Source organism: Sceloporus undulatus, chromosome 7, assembly GCF_019175285.1.
Source record: "Sceloporus undulatus isolate JIND9_A2432 ecotype Alabama chromosome 7, SceUnd_v1.1, whole genome shotgun sequence".
In the NCBI taxonomy this organism is placed as follows: Eukaryota; Metazoa; Chordata; class Lepidosauria; order Squamata; family Phrynosomatidae; genus Sceloporus; species Sceloporus undulatus.
Window position 1 is genome coordinate 50,357,438 of NC_056528.1, and position 14,533 is coordinate 50,371,970.

At 44.3% G+C, this 14,533-nt stretch overlaps 1 protein-coding gene across 6 annotated transcripts in view; it reads right to left on the bottom strand.

Annotated features, from left to right (window-relative positions):
- Positions 1–14,533, bottom strand: part of AMOT (angiomotin) — a 41,730-nt gene that overhangs the window by 14,274 nt on the left and 12,923 nt on the right. For all 6 annotated transcript variants that reach the window (XR_006104998.1, XR_006104997.1, XM_042479039.1 and 3 more), the window contains exons 3-7: positions 13,054–13,934; positions 8,661–9,135; positions 7,496–7,640; positions 6,739–6,831; positions 3,357–3,502 (exon numbers count right to left, since the gene is read on the bottom strand). Coding sequence is in view for 4 of the 6 variants with exons in the window: in XM_042479039.1 (XP_042334973.1) it covers positions 3,357–3,502; positions 6,739–6,831; positions 7,496–7,640; positions 8,661–9,135; positions 13,054–13,892 (1,698 nt within the window). In the remaining 2 variants the exon portion in view is untranslated. The remainder of the gene's footprint in view (positions 1–3,356; positions 3,503–6,738; positions 6,832–7,495; positions 7,641–8,660; positions 9,136–13,053; positions 13,935–14,533) is intronic.

The window sequence follows — 14,533 nt, forward strand, 5'->3', positions numbered from 1 at the left end:
GTGTAATTCATTTGAAGGTGATAGGTGTTTGACACTTTCAGTCACCAGGGAGCAGGCTTCCCCAATCATTACACAGCTTTGCATTGAATACAGTATAAAGCAAGAGCAGAGTCTACTCCAAGGGTCAGTTATAGGTCAGTCCCCCATTTGTGGGTACTGAGAGGCTGACCCTTTGCCCAAGGGCCTTTGGATATACTGCGTCAGGGTCCAAGGTACCCTAATGTAATGCTCAATCCCTCTTCTCAGGATACCATGGAAACTTTAGCTCAAGGGAGTGCCTTAGAGAATAACTACAAGTCCAGTTTTAAATACCTTGGCAACTACAAATCTCAAAATTCCATAAAGTGGAGGGGCCAGAGCAGTTAAAGGAGGATCAAAATGCTACATCTGTATAGTGCAGACAGATTCAAGATTTCTGATTTCCATTCCTGCTCAACAGCAGCTCCAGGGGGCTAGTCACTTCTAAATTGTATTGTTTATTGCAAACCCATCCCTCTGTGCACGATCCTCTGATGCATTTCCTCTAATCCAGGTACGCTTTTGCAGAACTATTGCTTAGAAGGAAAGAGGGGAAGCAGAAGAAAGAGAGCGGGGACATTAGCTCCTTGGGAACCCCCCCTATGCACCACTATATAAAGTGTGTCCAGATCCACCACAGAATAGGCTCTCTTGGGCACCAGAAATGACAGTAAATGATGCTCAGCCCTTCACGGAGACATTGGTAGCTGAGTTGTGAAGCAACGCCACCAATCCAAGGGTACTGCCTTTGGTCACTGAACAATGCTCAAACCGAAAAGGAGTCTGGAAAAGATTAAGCGAACACAAGCGGGCCAAGAGAGAAAGGAAAACCCGCACTGCAGGACGCAAGCAAATGCAGACCCATGCCGGCCTCTGGCAGCCTCCATGCCAACCCCTGCTTAGTTAAATCCACCCCCAGCTCTTCTTTTGCAGAACTAACCTTGAGTTTCTTTGCAATTATGGGCTCAAGCGCACAAAAGCTTGGACCACTACTCAAATCATAACCCTGAGGGCAGAATTCTCCATTTTAGAACTCTAACACTTTCTTTGGGAAACCACATTTTGCAAAGAACCAGGCTGGGTCTTCTGGGGGTTTTATGCAACGGTTTGAAAGGGAACACAGCCAGGCTGTTTCCTCTTTCTTGCTTATCCCTCCACAACAATGCACATCCTGAAGGCTTAGCTGGGGCTCATTCACAGAGAAACCTCTCCATGTTTATCTGCAAGAGGAAGGAAAAGTATGTCTGTTGCCTCTTTCAGAAATTCCAGCCTGAGTGAAAAATACAACAGAGAGGAAGAGGAGGAGGAGGACTTGGAACAAAAGCAATGGAGGCTTCCCTCTCCCAAATATTTTGGTTTCAAGAGCAACCGAGAGCAAGATTCAATTCTGTACCAATGCAAAATGGTCCCTCCACATTTAGGGGTTAGGGGCACAGGACCCCCATGAATTTGGGAAAACCGCAAATAACAAAAACACTATATTTTTACCCAAGAGAACTCCACTCTAGGAATCTCTAGGTCCTCCAGTGCAACTCTGTGGTCAACATCTGCCAGACAGTGGCCACAGAGTTGCCCTGGAGGAGCTACAAATGCCTAGCGCAGTGTTCTCTCTAGGAATCTCTAGGTCCTTCAGTGCAACTCTTGGTTAAAGTTGGCCACAGAGTTGTGCTGGAAGACCTAGATATTCCTAGAGATAACATATTAATAAAATCCACGAATAATCAAATCCACAAAAGTCAAATCTGCAAATGTGGAGGGAAGAGTGTATTAACCTTCAGTTGCTATGTCTACAGATAGGTGCCTGGCTATTTACAAACTGGAATTTGGTTTTTGACCCTTGTCCAGTGAAGTCCAAGGGAAGTCCAAGGGAAGTTAGTAAAAGGTCTCACGCTTCAGTGCAGCTCAAAGTGGAGGCTGAGGACCAATACTAGTCTGAGAGCTACCAACTTCCAGTTGATAGTGAGTTTCCAAGAAAGAAATGTTTTTTTAAAAAAACAACAACACCTGACATCCTCCCTTTGCCATTTTTTGGGCTGGGTGAGGCTCATGGGAAATACATTCCAAAATATCTAGAAGACAGCAGGTTGCCTACCTCTGGACTGAGCTAAACAGGGCAACAGTCTGACTCAGAAGAAGGCTGGTTCCTTTGTGGTTGGAAAGTCCCACATTTCTGCACAAAGGTCTCCATTCAAAAGACGGGATCTGTCTATTTCTAGTCTGCATGACAGTCTCCCTTGGGTTCCATCTTAAGTCTGCCCCATCTTGTTTGCTGCGACTTCTTTAAAAATGAGAATGCAGGGCAATTTGTATTTGCATCGTACATTTTCACCTAAATAATGGGGTTCTATAAGTGCTTTTGAGTGAAAAAGGGCATGCAATACCAAAGAGTAGCGCACAATCCAACAGGTAGCTCTGTGTCTGATCAGCACATCAGGAAATCCAAATCCTATCTGTTTATGGGGAAACAAAGCTCAAGGAAAACTCTCTAAGCCATTTTCTTTCTGAAAAACACATTATTTTGGGGAGGTGGTAGTGCTCTCTGGAGTATTTGGACACGCAAGCCACTCACAATGACAATCAGGCAAATAATATGCCATTTAGAAGATGTTTTGCTTTCTCCTTCGATCATGTGAATCTCTCACACAACTAAGTTTCTTGACAGAGAGGATGAATCCGGCTTTTTAAAGGTAATTTAGAGCCCGAAGGGACTTGTCTGTGACCCATAATCAGAATCATGAGTATATTAGCCATCCTTTTTTAAAAAAGAAAAAATTCTCCTCCTCCCAGTTGCAGAGAAAATACAAAGGCAGTAAACCGCGGACGACGAGCCCTAATATGGCGAATGGGGCACGCGACCATGGCATGCGCTGCACTGTGCACCACATGGACACACACATTCAAATAAATGGAGCTTGAGTATACGCTTAATTTGTCTTATGTGGGGGGTGGTATCCGGAACAGATCCCCCACATAAGGCGAGGGTGGATTGTGTGTGTATATGTATATATAATACACAAACACACACACACACACACTCCACACACGTCTGTGCCACCCACCTCTGAAGATGCCAGTCACTGATGCAGGCGAAACGTCAGGAATAAATTCTTCTAGAACGTGGCCACACACTCGAAAAACACACAGGGAACTATTTTTATTATTTACTTGAAAAGCCTCCCACCCCCAAAACGAAACCTTTTTACATGGGTTGCATCGGCCCAATCACTAAGGCTGGCTACAGAACCATGTTAACCATTCCTTGATGAGAAACAGACAAGAATAGTGTCTGCAAAGGAAACAGAAAACTGGGGAAACTATAAAGCCAAAGCTTATCCTACCTCTTCCTCCAGCTTCACCACCTTGGCTTGTGCGTTGTTCAAAGCCTGGTCCCGGATTTCAATGTGCCGCCGCTGTTCCTCATTCGTGGAACGGACACCTGCCAGTTCAACCTCCAGTTTCTCTTTCTCCCTTTGGGTTTCTTTGTCTGTCCAAACGAAGGAGGGGGAAAAATATTTAAAGAATGGTCTCAAAAATGGTCAAGTAAAGAGTGATGCGCTGCATTTCTAGGAAAGGCATTTCAAATTTAAACCCTAGGATAGCCCCACAAGAGCAAGCATGGGGTAGTGACCATTGGGCTAGGATTATAATGAGAGCCATGGAGACTCTGACCTTGCGACAGTCACACTCTCTCAGCCTCAGAGGAAGGCAAAGGCGAACCCTCTCTCAGTGATCAATCTTGCCAAGAAAACCACAATATGGCTACTGTACGTTAAGAGTCACCTTAAAGGCATATAACAACAATTATAGTTGATATATAGAAGATTATCGCACTGCGTTCTGAGAACGTTCCATATCATCACGTGATGAAAACGTTCCTGGAACGGATTTTACCGCATTAGAAATCAAAACGTGATCAGAACGGGATCAGAACGGCAGTTTACCGCACTGCGATTCCTTTTTCTTGAAACCATTCTCAGAACGGTTTGCTGTATTAAGTTTTGTGGGCTGTCTTCTGATAACGTCGCCACTCAGTGGTTGGACGGCTCGGGAGAGGCGCTGCCCCCAGGAAAGAGGGGAAAGGGAGGCTTGGGCCATGGAGCTCGCCTCTCCTGAGTCCCTCGGCTTACTGAAATCCCTCACCTCCCTTCCCCATAGGAATCAATCCAAAAACGGAGCTTTAAAAGAGCAGTGAGCCCTATGGGTCTTCATCTGGGGGGAGCAGAGGATGCTTGGCTATGGGGTTGTCCTGCCATCTCTCCCTCTCTCCTCTTTCCCCATAGGAATCAATCCAAAAACGGAGTTTTAAAAGAGCAGTGAGCCCTATGGGTCTTCATCTGGGGGGGGGGGCAGAGGATACTTGGCTATGGGGATGTCCTGCCATCTCTCTCTCTCCCCTCTTTCCCCATAGGAAAGAATCCAAAAACGGAGTTTAAAATCTCTCTCAGATGCAGACCCAAAGGGCTCTCCTCTGCTCCTTTTAAACTCAGTTTTTGGATTGATTTCTATGGGGAAGGGAGGTGGGGGATTTCAGTAAGCCTAGGGACTCTGGCCGGGAGAGTGCTTCTCAGCCTCACTGAGAAGTCTTCCCTCCGAAGATTCTCTTGGGAGGGAAAGAAGGCAAGCCCCTATAAAACGCTGGGGCTTCATATGCTGGCATATGTTTGAAGAAAATAGGATAAAACCTATGTAACTTGATGGGCCAAGGGCAGAGTGTCCTCCTTGGCAGCCTGGGCATTAAGGGAGCTCCACGGAGGTCCCTTCAAGCGGAGGGAAAGGGAGGGGACTGGGCCAAGGGCAGAGCCCCAGCAGCCATAGCAGCTCTTTAAACCAGTTAGAAAAGAAGAGTCCTCTGCTGTCATCCCATTTCCCCTTTTTGGCAGCTTGACACCCTTTTGCTCCTGTGTGTGTGCATGTAATGTGTGCCTTCAGGTTGTGAGCTTCCCTCCCCGCTTTAACTCTTGTCTGGCTCTTTGCTATGGAATTCTGGGAGTTGTTTGCTTGCTTTTCTGTGGTGCTCCAAACAGAGGAGCTTTTGTGGGTTCCCTCCTGGAGGGAAGGAGGAGAAGGTCCTGGGCATCCCTGCCTCCTGCATTGTGACAGCACAGGAGCCCCACTGGACATGACACTAGAGACCCCCGGAGAAGCAGCCAGACCCTCTCTCTTTTGCTCTCTGCTCTGGTCTCTTCTTTCCCTCTCTTTCCCTGCTTTCCTCTTCTCTTCCTTGTCCCACCTTTCCTCCCTTTTTCCTCCCTTCCCTCCCTCCTTCTTTCCCCCCTCACACACACACACCTTCCCTCACTGCAGTCGCTCGCCTCCCTGTCTCCCTGCCTCCCTGCCTGTCATTCTTTCAGCCAATCAGGAGATGGAGGAATGAGGGAACGGATTTGAGAACGGATAAGAATACCGCACACACTTCTCTTGGAACGTTTTCATCACGTTTCAGCTCTCTGGGAACACATTCAGAACACATTCAAATCCGTTCCCTCCTGGAACACATTTGGAACACATTTAAGCGTTCTGAGAACCCGATTGGAACACATACGTGCGGTATTCTCAAATGCGTTCCGTTCTCATCACATGATCAGAACGTTCTCAGAACGCAGTGCGATAATCTCCATAGTGTGCTGTCTATGTTATTGATATTTGGATACTAACTTAACTTTTTGTGCATGTTGTTTTTATTTAAACGTTTGGGTTGCTTTTAAAAGAAAGTTAAGTGAAGCAACTTACAATGCGTTATAATTCTAACTGCAGCCATCGTAGTTTATTTTCTTGTAAACTGCTTTGAATGCAAATTGCACAAAATGTGGTATACAAGTAAGCGGGCAAACTGGCTGATAAATCCATGCAATCCCGGGGCTCCAGATGAGATGGAAAAAATAATGGGTGAATACAACAAATATATATATATATATATATATATATATATATATATATATATATATATATAGAACAGCCGTGGCATCCAGCCTCCTCTCTGTCTGAACACTAATCCTGACTCAGCTCAGGAACACACAAATCCAGAACAGAACAAACCCAGCCCAAAGAAAGGAGAGAAACCACATTCCAAACTATGACATCCCATGACTCAAGAATTAGGCAGAACCAGGTGCCAAAAAAATGCATTATTGTAAAGGTTTCCTGTTGCTCTCCCTGTTTCTGGGTCAAAACAAATGTCCAAAACACAAAGACATCACAGCATTTCCCCCCCTTGGTCAACGCTTATCCCATTCTCAGCATTGCTAATGCTTTCGGAGCAATCTCAAGATGCTGCGCCTGACTCTGCAAGACCCGCTTATGATCTTGTTTCCTCTCCCACAGCAGCTTCCAGGAAACATACAAGAAGAATATGTAAAGAAAAATGTTTTTTGTTGTTGTTGCTTTCTAGAAACTAGTATTCAGTGGTTGTGTTGTTGTGTTCCTTCCTTTGACCCTAAGGTGAACCTATCACAAGGTTTTCTTGGCAAGATTTGTCCAGACCTACAAGATCATCCACAGTCCTACTCAGGTCTTGCAAACTCAGGGCAACCATGGCTTTCCTGATGGCATCCATCCACCCGTAGGGCAGTCTCCCTCTTTTCCTCCTCATTCCTAGGGTCACCATAAATCCCAGTTAACTTGATGGCAAATAGCAACAGCAAATTGCCTTAAATCCCCGTCTGCAGAAGGTCACACCCTTTCCACAGCGGAGTTACTAACGTGAGTGTGATTTGGACTCACTTTGGGCAAAGAGCTGGGAGATAGTCTTCCTATTATCCTCAGAGCCTTCAAATTCTTTCTCTGCCAGCTGCTTGTTAGCTGTATCCATGCGTTCTGTAAGAAAAGTGAAGGGATGGATGCATTAATACAGTCAGTGCTGAAGTCCAAAATCGGTCCTAATCTAAGTAGGCGGGATATAAATAACGTTTATTATTATTATCATTATTATTATTAAAACATCTAGAAAAGGAACAACTGAGAAACAATGGGTTCAAGAGGACTCTTGTGGGGTTACTGCTGAAACAAGACTCAGATTTCAAAGTGCACCCTTTTCTCTTTTAAGCACAGTTTTCTATTTAATTCTATGGCTTAAGACTACAGTATATAGTTTTATCAAAGTTTTTGTATAATTTTTAATTTATATTGTTTTTAAATACAGTGGGCCCTTGGTATCCGCTGGGGGTTGGTTCCAGAACCCATTGTGGATACCAAAATCCATGGATGCTCAAGTGCTATTAAAAGCAATGGCATAGTAAAATGTTGTCCCTTATATAAAATGGCAAAACCAATGCTTGCTTTTGGAATTTATATATTTTTCTTAATATTTTCAAGTTGTGGATGCTTGAATCCTTGGATAATGAATGCACTGATAGGAGGGCAGGATAAAATTCATCACCACCACCACCACCATCATAATCATCTATCTAAATTCCTTATGTTACTCAGTCACCAGTTTTTCCACTTGAAAAGCAGAAGTCTTTAAAAATGTTCCCTTTACCTCGGAGATCCCGGTTGAAGTCATGAAGCCTCCGGATCTCTCCTTCCAGTTTGTTCCTCATGGCCTTTTCCAGGGTTTCCCGCTTGGAGGACGACTTCTCCAGGTTTTTATAGGCTTCTGAGACCTGCTGAATTTCCGTCTCCAGCTAAGGCAAATGAAAAGACAAAAACCAAAGTAACTAGAACATCCATATCCTCAGCTTGAGTGTTCACAAATGTTAAGCAGTGAATACATAAGGGCCAAAGAAGGACCAGCTCTGGAAAGTCCGGTGGGTGTTTCTGCCCCAGGAAGGTATTTACCAGATTATGCTTTAACATGATACCTTTCGGTATATTGCGAAGGGAGATTCTGCAAAGCAGTGCTGAAACAATGCTGTTCTCTTTATGACTAGGGACAAGTGGAGGATGAGTAAAAATTCTGGCCTTTGAATGAAGCAAGAATAGGATGCACATGGGGTCTGATAACTGATAATGTCATGGGCAGAACCTGTTACAGGTTGAATCTCCCTTATCTGTAAATCCAAAGTTCTCCAAATTGCCCACATGGGTGGCTGAGATAGTGACACCTTTGCTTTCTGATGGTTCAACATACACAGACTTTATTTCATGCATAAAACTGTTTAAAATATTGTGCATAAAACTACCATCAGGCCATGCGTATAACATGCATGTTGATGCGTGACGTCAAGTCATTCCTGACTTATGGCAACTCTAAGGCTTGGGGTTTTCTCGGCAAGATTTGTTCAGAGATTTGCCATTGCCTTCCCCTGAAGCGTGTCACTGGTTTTGCCCAAAAAGTTTGCTAAAACATGCTGACCTGTTCTCTCTTTTTTTGGTGGTGTATGAACCTATCCCTAGTTTTTCCCTGTTATTCTTTCTGCCTCCGCTCCCAAATGTTCTGTTAAAGAAGTAAATCCCAGGAACACATTGACTTTGTTAACTGAAGTATACCTGCATAGTATTTGCTTCATTTCCTGGAAACTTGCTAAATGCTGTCCACTGGACTGATGGGAGGCTGCAGACCACCATTTTGAGTTGCACCGCACTACAGTTTCGGCATAAATTGTAAGAGTTTTCTACACATTATCCAAAAAAAGCCTGGGGCAAAGAAGGGAGGTAAGGAGACAGAGAGAGAGAGAGAAAGGTGGGATTGCCTTAGCCGCTACCTTCTGCAACCTGGCCACCTTCTCATAGCATCCGTCCAGCTCCTGGCGCAGAGACCTGTTCTCCTCCGAGAGGATCTCCACCATCTGCTGAGCCCTGGAGACAATGACGAAGGGATCCACCGGCATCTGCTGGTAAGGAGACGGCGCTGGCGGAGGCCGCTGCAGCCCCGAGTACGAATCCCCCGGATGTGGCTGCTGCTGCTGTTGCCCGATGACGGGTTGGCAAAGCCGGTAGAGATCTCCTTGGTGGATCTGGTTGGAGAGGAAGAGCGGCTGGGTCCGTGGCAGAGAGAAAGGATCTCCTTGGCTGGGGGTCAGGGGAGGCTGGTGCTGGGAAGGAGACAGCCGGGAAGGCGGCAAGGACTGGACCAGCGTCAGGGAACCCAAGGAAGTCAGCGATGACGTCGGGCTGTGATGGTGGGGGGGCCTCGGCACAAACGGCTGCTGCTGTTGCAATGGGAGGTCTAGGTTCTGCCTATGGAGAAAAAGGAAAGAAAGAAATTCCAGCCCTGTTCACTTGAACCAACACAAACAGGTCCAATGGTTTGTACATCCCAGATGCGGTTGCAGAGGGATCCTGAACCTTGAATGGTTGGGGAGAAGATGCAACCTTGGCCAGTGTGGCTTGCAAGGCAACCAGCGAACAAGCAGCCCCTTGCTGAAATTCCCTCTTCTGCAAAACCACTAAAAGTCCAGGAGACCTCTCCACTTTGCACAACTGCAACCCTACCTGGGATGTACAAACTTTGGCAACCCTACATGAGTCTCCTCTCAGGTTTCCAGGGTGAAAAACGGAGAGGGTTCCTATGCCGGTTGAGTCTCCTTTATCCTCCAGAATCCAAAATATTCCAAAATCCAAAACTACCCACACGGGTGGATGAAATCATGACACCTTTGCTTTCTGACGGTTCCACGGATGCAAACTTTGTTTCATGCACAAAATTATTTTTAAAACAAAATTACCTTCAGGCTATGGGGATAAGGTGGTATTATTATGCAACGTAAATGAATTTTGTTTTTAAAATTGAGTCCCATCTCCAAGATGTTTCATTATGGTGCATGCATGCAAATACAGATGTTCCAAAATCCAAATGCAAGAGGGAAAATTGGAGAAGGCGCAGACATAGACGCTGTTGCTACAGTCTAAAATTTCAAAATGGGACCTGGAAATCTCCACAAAAGCGGGCAAAAGTGGGACAGGAGGTGGACCGAGAAGAGGGTTGCCAAAGTGAAAACGGGAGAGGGCTCCTCTGCATTTAGTGGTTGTGCAAAAGAGGAAATTTCAGCAGGTGTTAACTTGTTACCTGGTTGCTGAAATTCCCTTTTCTGCCCCATCATTGAGTAAAGGTTGGGTCTCCCTTATCCGAAATGTTTAGGACCAAAGGTGTTTTGGATATTTTTCAATTTTGCAATAGCTATATTTACATATATGTACATAATGAGACATCTTGGAGATGGGACCCGAGTATAAAAATCCATTTATGTTTCATATACACTTCTTCCATGCAGCTATGAAGGTGTTTTTATACACAATATTTAAAAAATAATTAATCGCAAAATTAATTTACGTTTCATACACGCCTTTTCCATGCAACCACCTATTTTTAAAATATACTTAAGCACAAAATTCATTTACATTTCATATACACTTTTTCCACGCGGTCATAATAATAATAATAATAATAATAATAATAATAATAGTATAAGTATAGATGTCACGAAAAATATTCTGATTAGAGAAAACCTATAAAAAGAAACATTTTTTAAAAAAAGAGAGATTGCAATCTGAAAGAAAATTCTTTTAAGTAATGTTTGTTTGTGTTTTTGTTTGTTATATCGTTTGTCAAGTGTGTTTGTTTAGTTTAATGAAACGTATGTCTTTTAAGTGATTTAATTATATTGAAATACAAATGGATTATAAATAAAGCGGTGTCAAACTGAATTAACCCTGCAGTGCGGATTAGATGCTGGTCCACAACTGCAGCGTTTCCACGAAAACAAAATGGCTGCACAGGCTCCTGAATTTGGCTGACATTCGTCTTTCGCCACACAGTCTCCTCATAATAATAATAATAACAAGGACAAAAGGGAAAGAGACCATTCGTTTTCTCCTCAGGTTCCCCTGAACAATGGAGGAGGAAGGAAGCCTTTTGTTCCCTTGAAATAGATTAGGAACCAAATTTAATTATCTAACTAGGCCTCAAAGCCTCGCTGCTGAGGGGAAGAAATCGCCTCAGCGGATGGCGGGAAAGTAGGCCAAACGGCTTCAGATTTGGCCCGCAAGGTTTTGAGAAACTTCTTAATACCCTCCATGACAAGCAGGAAAAAACAAATGCTTTCATTAAATAATAATAATAATAATAATAATAATAATAATAATAATAATATTTATATCCCGCCTCTTCCTTTTTGGGGATCGAGGTGGGGAACAACAGGGTTTAAAACACAAGTAAATAACAACAAGTTCTCCCCTCCCGCTATCCCACCCTCCTTAAAAATATCAATTTGTAAAATGTGATCAAATAATACAACACCATAAAATATCAAAGAAATAAGTTTATTAAGTTTATTGCGTCACTGGCCTCAGAGAACAACAAATGTGTTAATTAATTGTGTCAAATGATAATTTGGGATAAAATGATCCTCCTCTCATGCTTTTTGGCTGATGGTACTTTGCTCCAAAAATGGGAAGATTAGTACAGAGTTTGGAAATGATTTGCATTAAAATGGTTACCCCCCAATTGCTTGCATTAAACAAAAGTTTTCAAAGCATTTCAATTTTTCTCCCTGTAATAAGCTCATTACGGTCTTTTTTGTTGGAGAAATTTGGCAAAGTTTCTCTATTTGGAATTTGGAATTAATTTGTTAAAAAACAACAATAATATCAATATCTTCAAAGTTTCCAAACCATTTCGATTTTTCTTCTAGTGTTCATTAGTTCATTATGATCTTTTTCAGAAAATCTAAGTGATCTTTTAAAAGTTATTGATTTAATGAATCAAGTGACGGATTATAGGCTTAAATCTCCCTTATCGGAAATATTTGGGACCAGAAGTGTTTTGGATTTTGGATATTTTCTAACTTTGGAATATTTGCATATACATAATAAGATATCTTGGAAATGGGACCCAAAGTTTAAACGTAAATTCTGTATGCCTCATATACACTTTATACACATAGCCTGAGCATAATTCTGTACACATTATTTTTTAATAATGCCTTAAAATTATATTATGGTTATATTTTGTACAGGTTTAAGCATACTTTTAACTGATTCGTTTTACTATTTGTATTGTATGTGTTTTAATTTATACGCAGGGAACTGTAACTGTTGGATAATCAAGGCATAAATAATGGTTGGCCACCATTTATTGATCAATTGATCGGGACCAGAAAGTTAAGTTCTAGTCATATTGGCAAAACCCTACTTGTTGTGATACATATTTATATGAGGATATTGGGTAAAACTTGCCTAAAAAAGACTTTCTGCAAAGCACTTAAAGCAAAACTCAAAATGCATCTGTCACAAATCAGCAAAACAATATATATAGATTTCTTAAAAATGATAAAACCCGCCTTTCTTGGCACGCTGCAATATTATTCCAGGGAGATCAAAGAGGCTTTCTATGAAACAAGACATTTCAGGTCATGCATGCAAACCCTCTCCAAAAACCAGGGTGGAAAACAAACAAAATCAGAGGAACTGAGGACTCTCCCCCCAAAATTATGCATGACCTCTTTTTGCCAACTACTAGAAATCCCTTTCGTGATTTGACCGCAATGAACAATTTGCACAACTTTCTTACTGAGGTTTCCGGGTTTAGATTTTGTTGACCTCAAGCACTGGACACGATTGCCTTGACATTTTCTACAGTACTCAGCAAAAGAAAAGTTTGAGCTAAGAGAATTATTGCACTATGATTCCACTTGCACCTTGTGGGAAACTGGGATTTGTAGCTTGAGGAGGCACTAGAGCTCTCCGATAGGAAATTCTAGAGATCCTCTCACTAAACTGCAAATCCCAGGATAGGACCATCCTGGAAAGGAGGTTCTGAGTTAAGGGGCAGCCACAGAAAAGGCCCCACCGACCATGCTTGACATCTGGATGACAGCTATCTCAAAAAACTAAATAAAAAATCCTTGTAATTATCAGTAATGAAGAGAAGAGTTCATAAGATCATGGGCCATTTAGGTCTACCCTCCCTGCCATGGAGGGAGACCTAAAACATTCCTGAGCGATGACCATCCATCCAACCAACGAACCAACCATCCAACCATTCAACCATCCATCCATCCATCCAACCAACCATTCAGCCATCCAACCAACCAATCAACCATCCAACCTTTCTTGGAAGTCAGAGCATCCTTTTGTACGGAAGGAAGCACCGCTTACCTGAACGATCCATATTCTGGAGGATGCTGGTACCTCATCATCGGTCCGTCCGACCGGCTTTGCTGGGCCAAGCGATGGTCACCATAGAAGTGCCCAGGGTCCTGTGGCTTGCAGCTCATGGGTGGGCCGGACATATTTTTGTATGGATAGTCTGGGGGTGGCCCCCTGTGCTCCATCCCTTTCATGTTTGGCTGCGGAGGGGCCGGTGGCCCCGAATTCTTATAGAAGTCATTGGTCTGCTGGTGGGAGAGTGGAGAGAGGGGGGCACTGGTGACCGGGGCGTGGGCCTTCACGCCACTTGTGGCCATTGACAACTGCATCAGCCTCTCGCTCAGGGAGCGGACGTGTCCTTGCTTCAAGTCCTTCAGCCCCTCGTCCTGGTGGACTTTCCCAGGGCTCACACGCTGGACCGTGGGGCGCCCTTCCGTCCTCATCTTCTGATTGGAAACGCCAGTCACGTAAAACGCCGCCCCAACGCTGGCGTGCGGCTGGCCCCTGAAATACTGAGACTGGACTTTGGCTTCCTCGTAAGTCGGGAGGTCTTCGCTATTCTGGAGCCTCGGGGAGAGCTGCTTCTCCATGACACTGTTGTCCAGCTGAATCTCCTGGCCCTGAGGCTCCTGGCGGGCCACATGGGTCCCAAGCTGGTGGTCCTGGGAGCTCAGCCCTTCGCCGGGAGCCCCCGGGTTCCCATTGCCAGCAAAAGGAGGCACGTTGCCTGTGGCTTGCTGGTGCAGAGCGAGGAGGTTGCGGTTGTCGTTCGGGTTGCCATATCGGAGTTGCTCCTGCAGCAATCGCTGTAAAACTGTCGTGGCCGACTGCTCTTCTGAAGTCCTCATCTCAACAGCGATGCCCTGCGGGTGGAGGGTGAAAGGGGGCGCCTGGAGAGGGAGGGAAATGGGATGATTAGCCCACCATAGCTTTCAGGCATGCAAAACCCGGCTAGTCTGCAAATCAGAGCGCACAGGCCATGCAAAAATATATTCCAAGGCTGCAAACCAGAGCTCACAGGCCATGCAAAAATGCTCCAGGGCTGCAAACCAGAACTCCTTTTGCTTCAACACCTTCTTAGCTTTCCAGTTGCTCCTTATCTCTTACCAGTGATTGGAGATAAGAGTAGAAGCAGCTCCTTCAGTGGGAACTTCTATGACCCAAATAAGGCCTGCCAGACCAAGATCCCATCTCCCTCATCTACAGACTGAAAATTAATGGAGAAGAAGGCTGCAAAACTGGCCAGACTGGCAGCATAGGGCAACACCCCAGCCCAGAGCAGGACAACTACTACAGGGAGCTAAATGCAGAGGTTAGACTGAGCATTGGACTAGGTCCGGAGAGACCTGGGTTCAAATCCCCACCAGGCCACCATGCTAAATAGAGCCAACTCAGTGCAGTCATTATCCCTTGGTTGTGTTCACCTCACAGGGTTACTAAGGTGAAGATCAAAATGGGCAAGAAGAAAAGTGGGATATAAACATAAATA